This window comes from Suillus fuscotomentosus (genome assembly GCF_016647785.1).
Source record: "Suillus fuscotomentosus strain FC203 chromosome Unknown F5891scaffold_93, whole genome shotgun sequence".
NCBI classification, from domain to species: Eukaryota; Fungi; Basidiomycota; class Agaricomycetes; order Boletales; family Suillaceae; genus Suillus; species Suillus fuscotomentosus.
The window spans coordinates 13,076-31,266 of NW_024539605.1; the positions used below are offsets into that span (position 1 = coordinate 13,076).

Sequence of the window (18,191 nt, forward strand, 5' to 3'; positions counted from 1 at the left end):
GTACACGAGGCTCATGATGCTTAGGAGAAAGGTTTCCTCATCAGAGTCATAAGATCATACAGAGCGTTTTGCGCGGAGAGTCAGAGCCTACACTTGCCAATGTTCCGAAGTCGGGTAGCTGCTGCTAGCTCTCCTGAAGAATCCGTACCGTCTTAGTGGCATATTGGGCGTGTTACCCTCCGAAGAACTGGCCTATCGCGTACTGTAATTATAACGCCTATTCACACACGCCTTTCTGATGAGCGAAACTCACAAGACAATTAGACAATTTCCCTAGAAAGCTCCATGGCAATGAGGAGCTGGTGCGCCTCAGTCTGATTCTGTCGCCTCAGCGCACTGCATCGTTCAAGAGAATAGCAGGAGCTTATAAATGAATGAGGTTTGGTGGGATTTTTTTCGCAACGATTGTATTCACCTGATATGCGGATGACAAGACAACAAAATCTATTCGTATAGTGGACGACAGGTTACGGTTTGATCTAACATTACAGGCGTACCTGTAAATCCGTGCCACTCTCTCAACACAATTCCCTTGCTTGCAGACTGAGACTCGAGTAGCATGGGCCGACCTTGGCCTGGTAAAAGAGTGATGGTGGGCTTTCACATCAGTCGGCAAGTCGAACTGTAACCTATCGTCCACCACGTGTCCGAGCCTACTCCACTGGGAGATATTGGTAAGATTGGCCCTGTCAGCTACTTAGTTGTATACCATACCTTGTAGAGACAAAGTTCATGTCTGCCGTCAAAAAGCCTCATGGACGACATAGTTCACGTGGATACAGCAAAAATCCCGCAGGGAAGATGGGGAATTCATGTAGTGTATCTGTGCAGTGAGTCATCTACTAATGAAGTCGGAGCTACACTCCAATTGGGAGCCTTGTGCCCGATATTGACTATATTGGGACGTCACAGGATCTAAGAATGAAGACTATCAGCTCAAAGGGGGGCAAACAGAATACATGCAGTGTGATTGCCCCAACAAGGCTGGATGCATGCTGTATGATTGATAAAACTTCATGCAGCGTGTTTGAGGATGTGTAACGGAGTTACTATCAATTGACCACTAGTGACGCGTGACGGGAGAACCCCGAATAGCAGACTTTTACCCTGTCATTCGACCGAGAACATTCTTCGCCAAGTGATGTCGTTGTCTTCGAGTCCAGAGTCGCTAATTTAATGGTCAACGCCACAGCATGCAAGTTGCAAATTTTACGCCAACCAAATATATACAAATTTACCAGTTGAGTTGTGTCCAAACGGAGTGAATGTTGACAAAACACTGTATTCTGTGAAGCCCCTGGAATGTTCTTGTGAAGAACTACTCTGCACCGATTTTTGAAAATGGAGATGGACGACTCTGGCCATTAACTTTATACTAGCTAGTGTTGAAAGATTATAGATAAGTGATAACTTTGATTCGGACAACAACAAACAACACTCGCTTACATAATACGCTATGCGCTCATTAGAAGTTTTATATTACTTAGCACCTCAGTCTTCGACTATTGAGACTGAGGTATGATATTATTTATTTAGACTCTTTACTACGATACTGACTACTACTCTAGTACTTACTACTTTCGTTTATAGGTCAGCTAGTAGTCTCCCAGTCTTCGACTATTGAGACTGAGTACTTACTACTTTCGTTTATAGAATTCTTTCTGTCATTCTTTCGTCTGTCGCATCCTCGAACAAAAGGTTATGAGCCCTGGTGCTTAGAATCAATCCAGTACCACAAAGGAACATCAACCGAAACAAGAATTAAATGTCGAACACACCCTCAGTGTCTGCAGCCCAGTCAGGTGCAGCTGCTTCATCCTCGAACATCCCTTCCATATCATCCAGTTCTACATCTACAAGCAGAACTGCACAAGCCTCAAATCGTCTATATGATATTCCATCCCTCGAAAACGACGGTTCAAACTTCCAACTATGGAAGTACCGTGTCGAGTTAATCCTTGACCTTCGAGGACTATGGGGAATTGTTGAAGGAAGTGAAAAGATGCCAGATAGCACAACGCACCCTGTTCAACACCAGGAATGGTTAGCAAGGAACAAGGAAGCACGAGCTCAGATAGCTCTCACGCTGAAAGATGATCCCTTGAATGGGATACTCTATGTGCCAATAGCTAAAGATGCCTGGAAGAAGCTCTGTGAGCGATACGAGGGTAGAGGAAAGCAAACAATTGCTCAACTCATTGGCGAATTGTTTCGAAGTACCTTGACGGACGAATCTCCTATGGAAACGCAGCTAAACACCATGCGACAGAAGGCATTCATACTGTCCTCGCTTGGTCAGCCGCTCGACGATTCACTGGTCGCAGTTGCGATGGTGATATCCTTACCTTCATCCTATGCCACCCTTCGAACGATCCTAATGTCCAGTAGTGACAAACTCACCACCGAAACTGTTATAGCCCAAGTGCTGGTAGAGGAAAGGCAACGACAGGCTAGCAATAGCCAATCTGCGCTCGTTGCGAAGGGACCTGCGCAAAAGAATAAGCCTAAGCGCAAGGATAAGGACAAGAAGAAGTCAAAGGAAAAGTGCACATACTGCCACATTCCTGGACATGAGGAGAAGGACTGTCGAAAGAAGAAAGCTGCTGAAGACGCTGAAAAGAGTGGGAAGCAGGTGGACAAAGACAAAGGAAAAACGGACCTATCTGCAAAGGTCGCACGCATTTCGTCGGACCATGACACACCGCTCCAATTATTCATGGCACATGGGCACTCTACATCCGCATCCAAAGATGATTGGATAGTGGACTCTGGCGCATCTGCAAACATGACGTGTCAGCGGGAAATTTTCATCAAATATCGCACACTGAACCCACCCGGAAAAGTAATCATCGGAGATGGACGCTCGATAGATGCGATAGGTATCGGACGTGCTGAAATAAACGTCTATGTTGGTGAAAATGAGTACATCCACTCCATCCTGCAGGAAGTCTATCACATACCAGACCTGAATGCGAACCTTCTGTCAGTTCCGCGCCTCACGAAACAAGGTCTCGAAGTCACCTTTGATGGTTCCCAATGCAAGATCCTTGCAAAGGGAAAGACCGTTGCTCTCGCACATAAGCGAAACTCGCTATACGTCCTTCGAGTAAAGCCATGCGAGAAAGCACATGCATACATTCTGCAAGGACCATCAGCTCCACTCGATCCAGATGTCCCCATAACAGCTCTCACCTCGCGCATGCTCCATTCGAGTGCAACTCTGGACACATGGCATCGACGACTTGGGCACGTAAATTTCGACTCCATATCTAAGTTAATTTCGAAAGATATGGTCAATGGGATCAACATAAAGGGTTCAAGTACTCACAATAAGGCAGTGTGTCAGCCTTGCCTTGAAGGCAAGCAACACCGCAACCCAATCCCAACGAAATCAAATGTCGAAAGCCCAGGAGTCCTGTATCGCACATACTCTGATGTATGCGGACCCATGGAAACAGTGTCGCGCGCCGGCTTCCGATACTTCGTTACATTCATAGATGCCTATTCACACCATCTCGTGGTTAAACTTGTGAAGACCAAGGATGAAACATTCGCACTCACCAAAGGATACTTTGAACGTGCAGAGACCGAGACTGGAGAACGCCCCAACTATTTTCGTAGTGATGGTGGGGGGGAATATGGATCAAAACAATTTGTATCCTATCTCGAGTCAAAAGGCATCCATCACGAGAAAACAAACGCATACACACCACAAGAGAACGGTGTCGCAGAGCGGATGAATCGGACCTTAGTTGAAATGGCACGCAGCTTGCTACGAGACGCCGGACTGCCAAACACATATTGGGGAGATGCGATCCTATATTCGGCGCACATATTGAACCGGGTTCCAACTCGTGCGATAGATGGAGACATTACACCACATGAAGCGTTCACTGGGAACAAACCATCAGTATCCCATCTCCGGGTATTTGGGTGCAAAGCCCATGTACACATACCTGATGAAAAACGCCAGAAGCTCGGTGTGAAATCGCTCGAATGCGTCAACCTTGGGTATGCCGAACATCGAAAGGCCTATGTATGCCTGCATCGTCCAACCGGTCGCATCCTCGAGTCGCGAGACGTCGTCTTCGATGAAGGAGATCCGCAAGGGCCTAGTCGTGTCAAGATAGACACATTTCTCCCAGAGAAACAGGTCACTGCTGCAAAGCACAACACAGACGACCTGCAAGGCCTGGAAGCTCCTCATAAGTCAACAATTATAGAAGAATTATCAGACGATGACGCACCGGAAGTGGGAAATCCAGCTACCAAATCTCCCCACGAGGATGATGATGTCGATGGACAACCAGCTCCTCTAAGCATGGTCAAGTTCGAGCCTGAAGACCAGAACAAGGAAATGTCAGCACCGAACAACACGCGTGCGTTGGAGACACACCGTGTTCAACCACTAACCCCTTCAGCCACTCGACAAATAGCACCTCCTGCTCCATATCCTCGCCCAGCTCCTCCACCTGAAGTAAGGCGCAGCTCGCGAGCGCGACGCGCACCTATGCGAGACGATGATCCTCGCTACTTCATAAACGCCTATGAGAAGTCAACACTTCAAAGAGAGGAACCGGTTATACAAGACATACCTGAGGCAGTGGGCGCGATTGAGGCTGCGGAGACACATGGGGAGGCTTACAAGGCTACAGTAGCTTGTAATGGTGAGCCTGGGACGTTCCATGAAGCAATGAATCGTCCAGACGCAGATCTATGGTACACGGCGATGACTGAAGAATTGAAGATCTTCGAGAAGATTGGCCTATACGAGGAAGTCAAACGCCCTCGTGACCGCAAGGTTGTAGACTCGAAATGGGTCTATAAAATTAAGCGCGGCCCGCATGGCGAAATTGAACGCTATAAGGCCAGACTCGTCGCGAAAGGTTTCACGCAGGTCCAAGGGATCGACTACACAGACACCTTTGCCCCCGTCACGAAGTTCTCGACGATTCGAGTCCTTCTTGCCCTTGCAGCCAAGTACGATCTAGATATACATCAGATGGACGTCAAGTCAGCTTTTCTAAACGGTGAATTGGATGAGGAAATTTACCTGCAGCTCCCTCCTGGCTTTCGTGACTCGTCGAATCAAGTTTGGAAGCTCAAACGTGCTCTATACGGTCTTAAGCAGGCACACAAAGCATGGTACAAAAGACTACGTACCGTCTTCGAGTCTCTCGGCTTCACACGCAGCAATGCAGACCATTCTGTCTTCTACAAGGTCGAGAACGGCACAATCATTATAGTCGCCGTCTATGTTGACGACAAAATGATACTGTCAAAAGATAAGAAGATGATAGATGAGCTGAAGAAACGGTTAGCAGCAGAGTACGAGCTTACCGATTTGGGAGAAGCGCGCTGGATTTTGGGAATGGAAATCATTCGCGACCGCGATAAACGCACGATCAAGCTGTCACAAAGCCGCTACATCGAATCGATACTCGAGCGTTTCAATATGGGATCCAGTCGTCCTGTGAATACGCCAATGGACCCTAATACCAAGCTCATCAAAGTGAATGAAGCCGAAGTCGATGTGAAGACTTACCAAAGTGCCCTAGGTGCACTGATGTATGCGATGCTTGCGACGCGTCCGGACATCGCGTTCGCAGTAGGTGCTCTGAGCAGATTTGCAGCTACCCCCGGACAAGCGCACTGGACCGCTCTAAAGCGTGTCTATCGGTATCTACGCGGGACCGTCAATAAATGTTTGACATATCAAGGGAAGTCAGAAACGGACTTACATGCGTTCGTCGACGCAGACTGGGCCTCAGATGTCAATGACCGGCGTTCGATAACCGGATATATATTTTCAATATCTGGAGGAGCAGTTAGTTGGAGTTCGAAGAAGCAAAGTTCAGTCGCACTTTCCAGTACCGAAGCAGAATATATGGCCGCCGCCGCTGCTACGAAGGAGGCCGTTTGGTTGAGGACCCTACTCAGAGAACTAAACTCCTCAGAAACTCCCCCAATAACTCTCCAAATCGACAATCAATCTGCAATTCTGTTAGCCGAAAATGCCATGTTTCACGAACGTACCAAACATATCGCGATCCGGTATCACTTTATCCGAGAAAAGTTGGAGGAAGGAGAGATATGCGTTGAGTATGTTCCCACGAACGAACAGATTGCCGACGTTTTGACGAAGGCACTTGCGCGCGAGAAGCATGGACGATTCATCGAAGGAATGGGAGTGTTGAACGGCGAGAGTTTGATTCGTTGAGTGGGCGTGTTGAAAGATTATAGATAAGTGATAACTTTGATTCGGACAACAACAAACAACACTCGCTTACATAATACGCTATGCGCTCATTAGAAGTTTTATATTACTTAGCACCTCAGTCTTCGACTATTGAGACTGAGGTATGATATTATTTATTTAGACTCTTTACTACGATACTGACTACTACTCTAGTACTTACTACTTTCGTTTATAGGTCAGCTAGTAGTCTCCCAGTCTTCGACTATTGAGACTGAGTACTTACTACTTTCGTTTATAGAATTCTTTCTGTCATTCTTTCGTCTGTCGCATCCTCGAACAAAAGCTAGTACCTTACTACTTCAAGTTGGGGCCCGGCGGTTGCAGTTCACGTAAGTAGTATCCAAGCGTGTTAGGGCCCCTAACACGCTTGGATACTTACGTGAACTGCACAAGGTCGGGAATGCTTTTGTATCTCCCGGAAGCAAGCCTGAGGGTGACCTATTCGGCTTGTAGGGTCACTGCCACTGCCATTCGCATTTCGGTGAGTTTTCATGCTAGTTATTTGGTAACTTCAAGTCTTTAGCAGCACGTCAGGCTATATAAGTGCTGGCTGCCGGCTCAAAAATGAGCAAACAATCAGACCATGCTGTCTCAAGCCCTAGAGAGCGGTCGTCGTATCAGCTGGCACATCATGACATTATTCTTGTTCACAAAGTCCGATGTGTTGACGGTTCTTGTCCCTATCGTGCGTGCCCCTACATGTTGCTTGTATATTCCTTGACATCACTTTGTACATCAGACTCTATCTACCTTCGCAGCTGCTCCCCATCCCGATGTGACTCGCGTGCTGGACATCATCATATGGATATGGCTGCACCTCCTGAAACATGACATATGTAACCAGATGCAGGATCCAGAGGAGGACCAGAAAAACAAACCTTATCGCCCTCTTCCTGCCGGTCTTATCACTGCCCAAAATGCGGCAGATGTGCGCTGGCTGCTACTGCCAGTCTGCCTGATATTTTCTGCCACGTATGGCATCAAGGCTCTTGCTTGTAGCGCTTTTCTAGAAGCCCTCAGCATCTGGTACAACGAGTTTGGTGGCGATGAAACCGGTCTTTCGAAGAATTTATTGACGACTATCGCATATGCAACTCTTGAACTGGGCGCAACGGCCGTGATTGGTACGTGGGCCGTGCTAGAGGACATAAACAAGCTTTTTCACTGACTGGCATTTATATTTTAATAACCAGGGTCTAGCATTGATAGCATTTGGGTACATGCAGTCGCCTTCAGCTCTGTAGTGTTTGCAACGACGATTCACGCACAAGATTTCAAATATGAGGAGGGAGATCGATTGGCAGGAAGACGCACTCTCGTCACTTTGTTCCCTGACTTTGCACGCACATCCATGATGATTGGCATCCCCCTTTGGTCACTCTGCCTTAGCAGACTTTGGAAGGTGGATCTCATCTCTTCTATCGCATTCATAGCGTACGGAACGATTATTGGGGCGAGATTCATGGTTTATAGGACTGCAGGTGCCCATAAACAATCGTGCAAACTATACAGCGTCAGTGATCTCAAATCCAAAAATTCTACTTACTGACTCATTCCTGTAGCTATGGTATACCCTCGTGCACTTACTCCCTGGCTATTGGCGATTTTTCAACAGCACTTGAAATGGGAAGCTTAGTGCAATGTATTATATTACGAAGGAATGCTTGTAATTGTAGGTTGTAATTTTTTACCGCATCTCGCAGTTTTTGGGTAAAAGGCACTTCTCTAGACAAGAGATTCTGTTTATTACCACCTCACGTTTTTTCTATCTACTTTCTGTCCACCTATGAAACCCATGCTTTGCCAAGTGTGCCATTTAGTCTGCTTAATGTAACATTTTTTGAGACTCGATCATGATGTAGCAACCACACAAAGTCTGGCGCTGCCTCGAAACCTCACGGGCACCCCTCAAGTCAGAGCGTGACCTCTGGAGGATCTCCCACCACTTGCTGAATTCGCCCATTCACCAGGAAGATGTGAGATCGTTCATTTAGCCTTGTTCTACTTAGTAAACGACATAACATGGAAGGTGATTCGAGAAAAATGCAAGTGAATTTGAATGTAGCAAACACTGAACATCATGGAGACATACGAAATACTTATTTCCAAACAAATTAGAAAGACACGTCTCTAGGTTCTAAGCTCGTCCAACTTCGACTCCAAAGGATCTCAAGACGAATATGTCGAAGTCATCATTGCTGTTCGGGTTGCCGTTCACCAGTGCGAGAATGTTCAAATCTGTAGGGGACTAATCATTATTTTGGCTGGAAAGCGAGCTCGGAGGTGTGGCAGAGAATCATGATCGCGGTGGTACTGGTGCAGGCTCGTATTTTAGGATATCTGGTGATGATGCATCAATGATACCGATAAGATACGAGCAATATGATTCTAAGTTCCCCATACCTGAGAAGATGCAGTTGAGGCCGGAGACATTGATGCTGAATAACTCAGTAACAACATGTCAGAGAAATAATGTAGGATGGATTTGGCGGAGGGAAGGCAGGCTTTGGTGGAGAACGACGATGATAGCCGTACGAGCGGGTGGGCGCCAAAAACATACCTTCAATCACTGGAGAAGGACGAGGGCAGCGAAGGTGACGGACGAGTGGAGTTTGGTCGGTGGAGGGCACACCTGCCGCATGCCACACTAATGAAACTTAACTTAGGAGCTAAATGAGCATGACGAGTATTCTGGACAAGCAAAGAGATGGGTAATGAGCAACCTGAGCTGTAGGTTGAGTTGATTGAGGTTTATGTGGCGCCTTTCGTGTAGACGGATCATCGTTGGCGAGCGCCAGGCTTGAAGTTGTCTCGTTCGTGGTCAAGAGGTTTTTGCCGTCCTACTACTCGGGTAAGTCAGAGGCAAATTTGGCATTGCAGGTTTTCGAAGTCCTATCATTACGTTCTTACGTTACACTAGGCACGTACCTGCAATGTTTTCAGGAACTTTTTGAGCCGAGCACTTCAAGGCACTTCATCACTCACATTTTCGAAATGCGAAGTTACCTCCAAATTATTTCGCTTCGGCTACATAGCCAGAAACGATTTGCGTGCGGCATACAGGTGGCAATGGAACGATCTACATAGAAATTTGTAGAAAGCTGTGCAATTGCAAGGGAGGAAATAATGTTTCGGTTTGTTATTCGACATGAATGTTCGGATCGGACAAAACCGAAGCGACTCCTACACCTACAGTCAGCCACTAGCTGCGGGGACTGTAGTCACCGCTTCCTGATGATCCCGACATGTAAGTTGAGTTACAAGTACAGTTGACATGCATATCGTAACAATGCAGAAACATTTGCAGTCCCGACAGTACTAATCACCAAATTGCCTTTCACTTCCGCACATGATGCAACCTCTTTCATCGTCTGTCTCAGGCTAGGTCCATATTTGGCTTCCTGCACCTGTGCTTGTGCATTATTTCTTAAATCCATTCAACTGAAAGGATCACGGAGCTAATTGGCTACCAGGCCCATGTGCTTGCCACAAATCGGTGTCTCCTCGACAACGCAAAAACATTCCCATCATCCCATGTGGAAGTGGTATGTTTGATGATTGCGATACTCAATGATATATTGCTTGAGATACCAACATTTAATAGATCTATTCACAGGTTCATTGATGCCGTGAACAGCACAAGGTCGGGAGTACCTTTGTGTTTCCCGGAAGTTGAGGTCACCTTTGACCGAAGTCGAAAGAAGGGTAGCCTATTCAGCCTGCAGGGTTGCCGCCACTGCCACACGCATTCCGGTGAACTTTTATGTCGGTTAGTATTTAGTAATGTTATGTTTTTTTCACAGCACGTCGGGCTATAAAACTGTGGGCTGCTGGCTCAATAATGAGCAAACAGTCAGACCAGCATGTTGTCTCAAGCTCTGGATAGCGGTCGCCGTATCCGCAGGCACATCATGACATTATTCTTGTTCACAAAGTCCGACGTGTTCACAGTTCTTATCCCAATCGTGCGTGTCTCTACTACATGTTGCTTGTATATTCCTTGATATTCAAACTTTGTTCATTAGACTTTATCTACCTTCGCAGCTGCTTCCCATCCCGATATAAATCGCATTCCGCACATCATCATATGGATATGGCTGCACCTCCTGAAACATGATATATATAACCAGATGCTGGATCCAGAGGAGGACCGGAAAAACAAGCCTCATCGACCTATCCCTTCTGGTCGTATAAATGTCCAAAATGCGGCGGATGTGCGCTGGCTGCTAGTGCCAGTCTGCCTGATATTTTCTGCCATGTATGGCATCAAGGTTCTTGCTTGCAGCGCTTGTCTAGAAGCCCTCAGCATTTGGTACAATGAGTTTGGTGGCGATAGGACTTGGCTTTCGAAGAACCTATTGACCGCCATCGCATATACAATTCTCGAATTAGGTACAACCATCGTGCTTGGTACGTGGACTGTTCCAGAAGTCATAAGCAAGCTTGATCGTTGACTTGGATTTATATTTCAATAACCAGGATCTAGCATGGATAACATTTTGGCACGTGCAGCCGCCTTCAACTTTGTAGTGTTTGCAACGACGATTCACGCACAAGATTTTAAAGATGAGGAGGGAGATCTATTGGCAGGAAGACGCACTCTTGTCACTTTGTTCCCTACCTTTGCGCGCATGTCCATGACGATTGGCATCCCACTTTGGTCACTCTGCCTTAGCAGATTTTGGGAGGTAGATATCTTCTGTTCTCTCGCATTCATGGCGTACGGAACGATTGTCGGGGCGAGATTCGTGGTTTATAGGACCGCGAGTGCGCACAAACAGTCGTGCAAACTATATAGCGTCAGTGATCTCGAGTCCGAAAATTCTATCTACTGACTCATGATTGTAGCTTTGGTTTGGCCTTGTGCACATACTTCCCGGCTATTGGCGATTTTTCTACAGCACTTGACATTGGAAGCCCAGTGCAAGTCGACACAGGTAGCAATATATTGCGAAGGAAATACTTACAATAATGGACTATATATTTTCTACTACATTTCGATGTCTTTGCGTAAAAGGCATTTCTATGTAAGCTTGGAGCTTACCACGTGATAAAGACGTTCTGCGTACTCTTTCGTTTCATAGGTAGTTGAGCGCTCATCCTTTTAACTGGGGCATCTTCCATCGACGATGTTGTTGGGATTAGGCATGGTATAATTGGCGAAGCAATCATGCGCAAAGTCAATCTGCCCAATTCGTTCATGCATCCCGCTGATGAAGCTAGGCAGCGCGCAGAGACCGTTTGAATCTTCCGTGCAACCATGAATGCCCGTCAGTGGCACCACAGCGTCGTTCAGAAGGAACCGGATATGAGTTGGTTCCTCTGAAGCTGGGCAACTCAGCACCTGAGCTACAAGCTGGCTGGAAAAAGGTGCAATCTGGCTAGAAACGTAAGACTGACATGACTGGTCAGAAATAGAGACAAGCGGTGGTCTATTAGACTGCGTACACGGTGAGGGGGTATGTGGTCGGTTGGCAGAGGACCAGTTGCAGCTAGACTAGTAAAGTTCAAAGCAGTGACAACTGAGCCCTTCCGTCAGTAGTCTTGTATTGGAAGGAAGTGGCAACATACCACTCGCAATGCCTACGCCGTGGGTAAAATCCACGTATATAGGTTGATCAAGAGGGAATGTGATGTTACTCGAGTCAAGAGTGCCGTTAGTGCTGCTGTTCCAGACATTGATGGGAGTGTGAGTGAGACGCGACACTAGTTCCTGAACATAGCCAAGGCCCTGCGCTGCTCCTGTTGGATTACCTGGTCCACAGGTGTACCAGAAATCTTTGTTCACAATCAAGTCGTTAGTCACTCAGGCTGCAGGTTTACCACTCAATGTACTCACCGAGATCTGCAAATAGAGATCACCGCCGAGCTCAGTAAGGCAAACAGCAAGGATCATTTGAGGGAACATACCGGCGTAATACTCGTATCCTTCCCATTCTTCCTCAGTGAAAAGGTCGCAAAACTTGGAATATCCGAGGGCCACGGTCTGCAGGAAGTCAGAAATCCATAAAGACCGCGTCAAGGATGAGGTTACCTCCAAGGCGCACAGTTCCTGCATTCCAACCAATAGTGAGATGGTCAAATTGACTCCTTGGATCATTGGTTGCAAGCGCCTTCGAGCATCTTGAAGATAAATATCCGCCCATTTACTAGACTGAGTGTCACCAAAGTTACCGATATCCTCCGAATTGGCATTGGGGCACGCTTCAAAAGGAGCGAGGGTGTTGTTGAAGTTGTTCGCCTGGATGATGATCTCCTGGTGATAGTCGGTCTCGTAAGTTCTGACATCAAAAAAGCCCGCAGCAAAGGTCAGGCTACCGATAGCATTATTAGGCACAGCGCACGCAGAAATATGAATGAATTGCTCACGCAGCATCTACCATGCGATCTATAGAAGTAGTACGGAATACTGGGAGGTAGTCCGTGAACGCATTAAGCAACTCGCCATATCTGTAGCGGAAGGCAACCCCATTGCTAAACCTGATGAAGGGGAGCGTTAGTGGAAGTATCGTAAAGGAGAACGAGCGTACATCGATTCACGGCCGAAAGGGGTCAGGCTAGTCGTGGCCAATTTATATGTCCAAGTGGTCAAGAATTCTAAATCACCAGTGACATTTAAGGCTTTTTTCGATGTAGCAGCATGAATTTCGGAAGCGAACTGAGAAGGCCCAGGCTCGTCGGAAGCTGGATAGCGGGCGCCGTGGCGCATCAAGAGGTGCACACCATTGAGGCCACACCCTTCTGGGATGACGGGGGATGCATCAGGAAGACCAAATGACTCCACGGAGTACATGGGCGCGAAATTGCCCCAGTGACGCATCACATTGAAAGTGTTATCTGTGCCGTCTGCCGAATTGGGCCTCGACAAGGGAAATACGCCTTCGACCTTAGAGAATGGGACTGCAGTGACAATGGCTGCAGGTTCAGCACCAGCTGATTTTATTATGATTAGAACACGGGAATCAACATTATCATGACACTGACTAGGTGTTGGACCTGCATAACCGACTTGAGATGCATCCGGGAAGTAAGTGTCAACAGCAGCGTTGGTGGCACCGGAGGGAGGATAAGAATCAACGACAGTTGATCCTGCGTAACTGGATGCTGACTCTGCGGTGCAGAATGGCAGAGCAAGCAGCAGGACGATGGCAAGCATGGCTTGATAAGTGGGAGAGGTCAGTAAAATTCCATACTTTATAGCAAATGTAAGCGATCATTATTAGTTTGATACCGAACAGAATTGCGAGAACAGGCCGACCTGGCCGAGGGGGGCGGAGCCTTGTTGGGTGACGAAATGACAACCAGCATCACGTTATAAGCTTCAAGTGACTCTGAGTAACGAGTGTGGTACTACAGCACAGCTGTATCTTGCGTGTTTTTATACTGAGCTAATCTTGAATTCATGATATGGTTTATGGTCAGTGTTATTGATGTTATCGATTGATACATCGATGAGACTCAGCAAAAGACCCATAATTTTCGCTCGTCAAAAAAAAGTTCGATGCTTACGGTGCGCTGCTAATGGAGCAACGATGCGATTGGTGGAACAGATTTTTTCGTAATATCGAACCATTACTAATGACGAGCGCGCATACTAGCGCTGACTATTTGTGCAAGTTGATACGGTCACGTGAATTAATTACTCTGACGCGTCAGGGCCAAGTTAATTGATGTGTGCGGGAGAGGTCATCTACTTTGACTGGGTCTTGATGACAGCTTTTCTGAGTTAGGCCTCAACAGCTACCAACCTTCAAATCCCACTTGATAATTCTATGGGTGAGCTCACTACTTTATTCGCGAGGCTCTCCCCTGGGCTCACCGTATGAAGCGCCTACAAGCTCTAACAGCTCAGGCTCTCGGAAAGCACCAAGGCTGTCAAATTACGACATACAATATCAGAATTACAAGTTGCCAAAGAAGCCTCGTCAGCATCCTCGTCACGGTGGACCGGGGGTCCCAAGGCATAGACCAAAGGAAGAGACATAGACAAGAGGCAGTTGGTCCTTCGGCGATAGCCATAGCTTAGTCAGCGACACGCGCACATAGCCAAACTCTGTTCATAGTGTAACACATCATCACGCATCATAGAGCTCTCCCCTCACTGCTTTCGTCCTAGTCCATCGTGGTGAACAGAGAATCCGAACCAGCGCGATATTGCATCACACACCTATTGTCACAACCCCTTAAACGAATTAACGCAGGGCAGAGACTAGGACTCAAACAACAAGATAATCACAAAGAGGATGAGGCAGCAGGTACATCTTGGATTGCTCACTTGGAGATACAAGAGGTTTGAACTAAAGAACTACTGACTACGACGAGCTACCTATATACACATATTGAAACTGAGACTGAAACTGAGTATGAACTAACTAACCAATCAGAATAATTTAAAGGTATCGTACGATTCTATATATAACTATGATGTCATAACATGTGCCGCAGCCGCAGTAAGACTCTGGAACATTCCAAGAGTGTCGCGAGGCATGACGTCAATATCTTCGGCATTGTCCGATAGATCACGTGACTCTGGTAATTCTACAATAGACACAATAATAGGAACTTCTTCAACAGTAAATACATTCTTAGGAACAGGCGCTGTGACTGGGCGCTTAAAGGACTTAGAATTAAGGAACGAATAATGATTTGTATTTGGAACTCGTGACATTACCCCCTCTCTAGGGTGAGCGTCATCGCGAATGAAACTAGGACGGATAAACTTCTTGCGCCATTCCAAAAACTCTTGAGTTTCGAACACCGATTTGTTAATTTTGCGGGGATTTAATGCCTTCGGATTTTGCCGGTGAAATTCTTGAACTTTCAACCGTGCATTCTCAAGGTTTTCCTCAGGTTCCCATGTCGCTTCTTCTATCGGATATCCTTCCCACTCTACTAGGTATTGGAGTTTTGATCTGTGCAGTCTCGAGTCTAGGACTTTTCGTACTATCCATTCGGAATCGCCTTCTGATAAGATCTCTGGCGGCGGACGATGATGTGGAAGTCTTTGGACTAAGGTCGAGGGGGAATGCGGAGTGAGTAATTCTACATGGAATACCGGATGAATCTGATATTTTGCTGGAAGGTTCAGGCGGTAATTTACGTCACCCGTCTTCTCTAGCACTTCAAACGGACCAAGTCGTCGATCGGAGAGTTTCTTATTTGGTCTTTTCTGACGGATATTTTTGGCATTGAGCCAGACCAGATCTCCTTTCTTGAATTGTGGTGCGTCTTTTACTCCTCTATCGTAGAATCTCTTCATCCGCTCATTCGCCATTCGCAGCATACTTTCTGCGTCTTCCTTTGCCTCTTTCATTACATCCACTCGTTCATCAGCTGCAGGTACTTTAGAATTGGAAATTGGTGAAAAAGTAAACTCTGGATTGTATCCGTAGAGTACTTTGAATGGACTATGACCCGTTACAGTGACAGAGTTATTGTGAGCGAATTCTGCTATCGGAAGCCAGTCTACCCAATCATTTTGGCGGTAAGACGTGAACATTCTCAGATATTGCTCTACTTCTTGGTTGATTCTCTCTGTTTGTCCGTCTGTCTGAGGATGATAAGCCATTGACATGTTCCATTTTATGCCTAGGCGTTTCGACACTTGTCCCATAAACTTGGAAACAAATTGTGTCCCTCTGTCCGATATCACCTGTTTCGGAGTTCCATGGTGTTTCCATACGTTATCTAAGAAAAGTTTCGCGATTCCTCGAGCGTCAACTTCCTTTTTCGTAGGCATGATGTGCGTTTGTTTCGTGTATCGATCAACGACAACAAAAATAGAGTCGAACCCTTCACTTTTAGGCAAATCTACTATCAAATCACAAGTGATTGATTGCCAAGGTCCCGCTGGTATTTCATTTGGTTTAAGCGGACCATGTGGTTGCGTTGGGTGAATCTTCGTTGCTCTGCATCTATCACAGCCATCTACGTAATTGTGGACATACTTCGTCATTGAAGGCCACCAATAATTTCTGGAAATCAATTCTAAGGTTTTGGCACGTCCAGGGTGTCCAGCCGGTGGAGAGTCGTGAAACAACTCCAATATCTCTCGGCGGATCTCTTTATCATTTGGAACGTAAACCAGTCCTCGGAATAACACCAATCCATCCTCCACATTCCATTCTTCGACTCCTCTACGCAATTGTACCGGTGCTGCTTTTAGCGTTTGTAGCGCTTTCGCGACTTCGGGCTCTCGTTCTGTGCATTGCCTTATCTTTCTTAGCAATTGTTTTTCTCCTTGCACTAGAACTTGACCTCTTTTAGCAGCTTTTACAGTAAAAAACTCCGGTTTTAACAAAATACGATCAGAATTGTCGTTTTCTACCCCCCCTCTGTGGTCTTCTCTCCGAGAAAGCTTATCAGCCTTATCGTTGACTACACCAGGCTTATGTTGGAGCGTAAATTCATACTCCGCCAGGAACAGACTCCATCTGGCTTGCCTTCTTGTCAACTTTTGGCTCGTCATAAAGTACTCGAGATTCTTATGATCCGTCCAGATCTCCACATGGTGAGGTTTTCCCTGCACATAATGCCTCCACTCCTCCAACGCTCGAATGATTGCAAGTAACTCTTTGTCATGGATGTCATAATTTCTTTCTGCATCGTTCATTGACTTAGAGTAATATGCTACGGGGTGCCATAGGTCATCTTCCATTAGTTGAGATAGAACCGCTCCAGTTGCGTAATCGGAAGCATCGGTTTCTATTTTCATTTTTTTCTCAACATCAGGCATTACTAGGATCGGAGCTGATGTAAACCTTGACTTCAGTTCATCAAAAGCATCTTGCTGTTTCTCCGTCCAATCCCATTTGACATCTTTCCGTAGTAAATCATTCATTGGTCTAGCGATGTCTGAGAACCCGAAGATAAATCTTCTGTAGAAGTTGGCAAAGCCCATAAATGCTTGTATATCTTTAACGCATTTGGGTACAGGCCATTTCATTACTCCTTCTACTTTCACAGGGTCCATTCGAACACCACCCTTCTCCACTATCAACCCGAGGAACTCGACTTCTGTCTGTTCGAAGCTACACTTTTCAGGCTTCAGATACAGATCGTTCTCTTTTAGTCATTTTAGTACCTCTCGTACAACTTTTCGGTGTTGCTCCCTATTGCCATTCGTGAACACGAGGATATCATCGATATAGACAACTACGGTCTTTCCATCAATTAAATCTCTGAATATCTCGTTCATCATGATTTGGAACATGGCAGGGGAGTTTGTTAAACCGAAGTACATCACGGTTGGTTCATGGTGACCAAACGGCGTTTTGAAGGCCGCCTTCCACTCATCTCCTTCTTTCATGCGAATATTATTGTACCCCCATCTTACATCCATCTTGGAGTACATCGTGGCACCAGTTAAAGCATCAATTAAATCTTGAGATCTCGGTAGCGGGTATGCATTTTTAACCGTCTTCTCATTGAGCTTTCTATAGTCCATTACTGGTCTCAACTTGCCATCTTTTTTGGCCACAAAGAAGAAAGGTGCTGCCACTGGAGATTGTGAATTTCTTATACGTCCCAGTGCAGTCTCGGCTTTTAACCAATCTTTCAAAGTGTCCATCTCCTTGGGTGATAAGGGATAGGGTTTCGCATTCGGCGGAAGATCGCCATCATCTTTAAGATCTATCGCATGATCCCATTTCTTTCTTTCAGGAAAGCGCTTAGATTCTTCTTCTGAGAAAACTCCCAGGTACTCGTGAAGCCAATCGGGAACCATTTCTTCGACCGATTTCTTCACCTTCGTTGCTTCTTCTGCAACCTTCTGCTCCGTGGCAACCGAGGCTTTATACTTGATCCATTCTCCAGGATACTCTTCGTCTTCTATTTCCTCAACTGTCGCCCTCTTCATCGCCATGTCTTCTTCGTCATCCTCTTCTGTGGGAATCAGGTCTGGCACTTCTTCTATCTTTTTTTGTTCTTTTCT

General features: G+C 46.3%; 3 protein-coding genes across 3 annotated transcripts; 2 read left to right on the forward strand and 1 right to left on the reverse strand.

Moving 5' to 3' along the window:
- The first annotated feature begins 6,691 nt into the window (after positions 1 to 6,691).
- F5891DRAFT_764976 (UbiA prenyltransferase family) lies at positions 6,692 to 8,026 on the forward strand. The gene is made up of 5 exons (XM_041373180.1): positions 6,692 to 6,740; positions 6,794 to 6,944; positions 6,999 to 7,383; positions 7,453 to 7,772; positions 7,822 to 8,026. Exons 2-5 carry the CDS (start codon positions 6,843 to 6,845, stop codon positions 7,879 to 7,881), a joined length of 867 nt encoding a protein of 288 aa, XP_041219227.1. The 5' UTR covers positions 6,692 to 6,740; positions 6,794 to 6,842; the 3' UTR covers positions 7,882 to 8,026.
- A 1,883-nt stretch (positions 8,027 to 9,909) lies between these two features.
- Positions 9,910 to 11,307, forward strand: F5891DRAFT_764965 (UbiA prenyltransferase family). The gene is made up of 4 exons (XM_041373179.1): positions 9,910 to 10,224; positions 10,285 to 10,669; positions 10,739 to 11,058; positions 11,108 to 11,307. The coding sequence occupies exons 1-4, from the start codon at positions 10,123 to 10,125 to the stop codon at positions 11,165 to 11,167; spliced, it is 867 nt and encodes a 288-aa protein (XP_041219228.1). The 5' UTR covers positions 9,910 to 10,122; the 3' UTR covers positions 11,168 to 11,307.
- Positions 11,308 to 11,310: 3 nt separating this feature from the next.
- On the reverse strand, positions 11,311 to 13,472 carry F5891DRAFT_1258365 (histidine phosphatase superfamily). The gene is made up of 9 exons (XM_041370080.1): positions 13,244 to 13,472; positions 12,790 to 13,192; positions 12,629 to 12,739; positions 12,294 to 12,573; positions 12,170 to 12,245; positions 12,099 to 12,104; positions 11,831 to 12,037; positions 11,708 to 11,781; positions 11,311 to 11,654 (listed from the first exon to the last, which is right to left on the reverse strand). The coding sequence occupies exons 1-9, from the start codon at positions 13,413 to 13,415 to the stop codon at positions 11,364 to 11,366; spliced, it is 1,620 nt and encodes a 539-aa protein (XP_041219229.1). The 5' UTR covers positions 13,416 to 13,472; the 3' UTR covers positions 11,311 to 11,363.
- Positions 13,473 to 18,191: the final 4,719 nt, after the last annotated feature.

Coding starts and splice junctions, on each gene's coding strand:
- F5891DRAFT_764965 (XM_041373179.1), top strand. CDS start 10,123: ATGTTGTCTCAAGCTCTGGATAGCGGTCGCCGTATCCGCAGGCACATC. Junction 10,670..10,738: donor AGGTACAACCATCGTGCTTG/GTACGTGGACTG, acceptor TTCAATAACCAG/GATCTAGCATGGATAACATT. Junction 11,059..11,107: donor AGTCGTGCAAACTATATAGC/GTCAGTGATCTC, acceptor TCATGATTGTAG/CTTTGGTTTGGCCTTGTGCA.
- F5891DRAFT_1258365 (XM_041370080.1), bottom strand. CDS start 13,415: ATGCTTGCCATCGTCCTGCTGCTTGCTCTGCCATTCTGCACCGCAGAG. Junction 12,574..12,628: donor GATCGCATGGTAGATGCTGC/GTGAGCAATTCA, acceptor TGCTATCGGTAG/CCTGACCTTTGCTGCGGGCT. Junction 12,246..12,293: donor AGGAACTGTGCGCCTTGGAG/GTAACCTCATCC, acceptor GACTTCCTGCAG/ACCGTGGCCCTCGGATATTC.
- F5891DRAFT_764976 (XM_041373180.1), top strand. CDS start 6,843: ATGCTGTCTCAAGCCCTAGAGAGCGGTCGTCGTATCAGCTGGCACATC. Junction 6,945..6,998: donor TGACGGTTCTTGTCCCTATC/GTGCGTGCCCCT, acceptor TTTGTACATCAG/ACTCTATCTACCTTCGCAGC. Junction 7,384..7,452: donor GGGCGCAACGGCCGTGATTG/GTACGTGGGCCG, acceptor TTTAATAACCAG/GGTCTAGCATTGATAGCATT.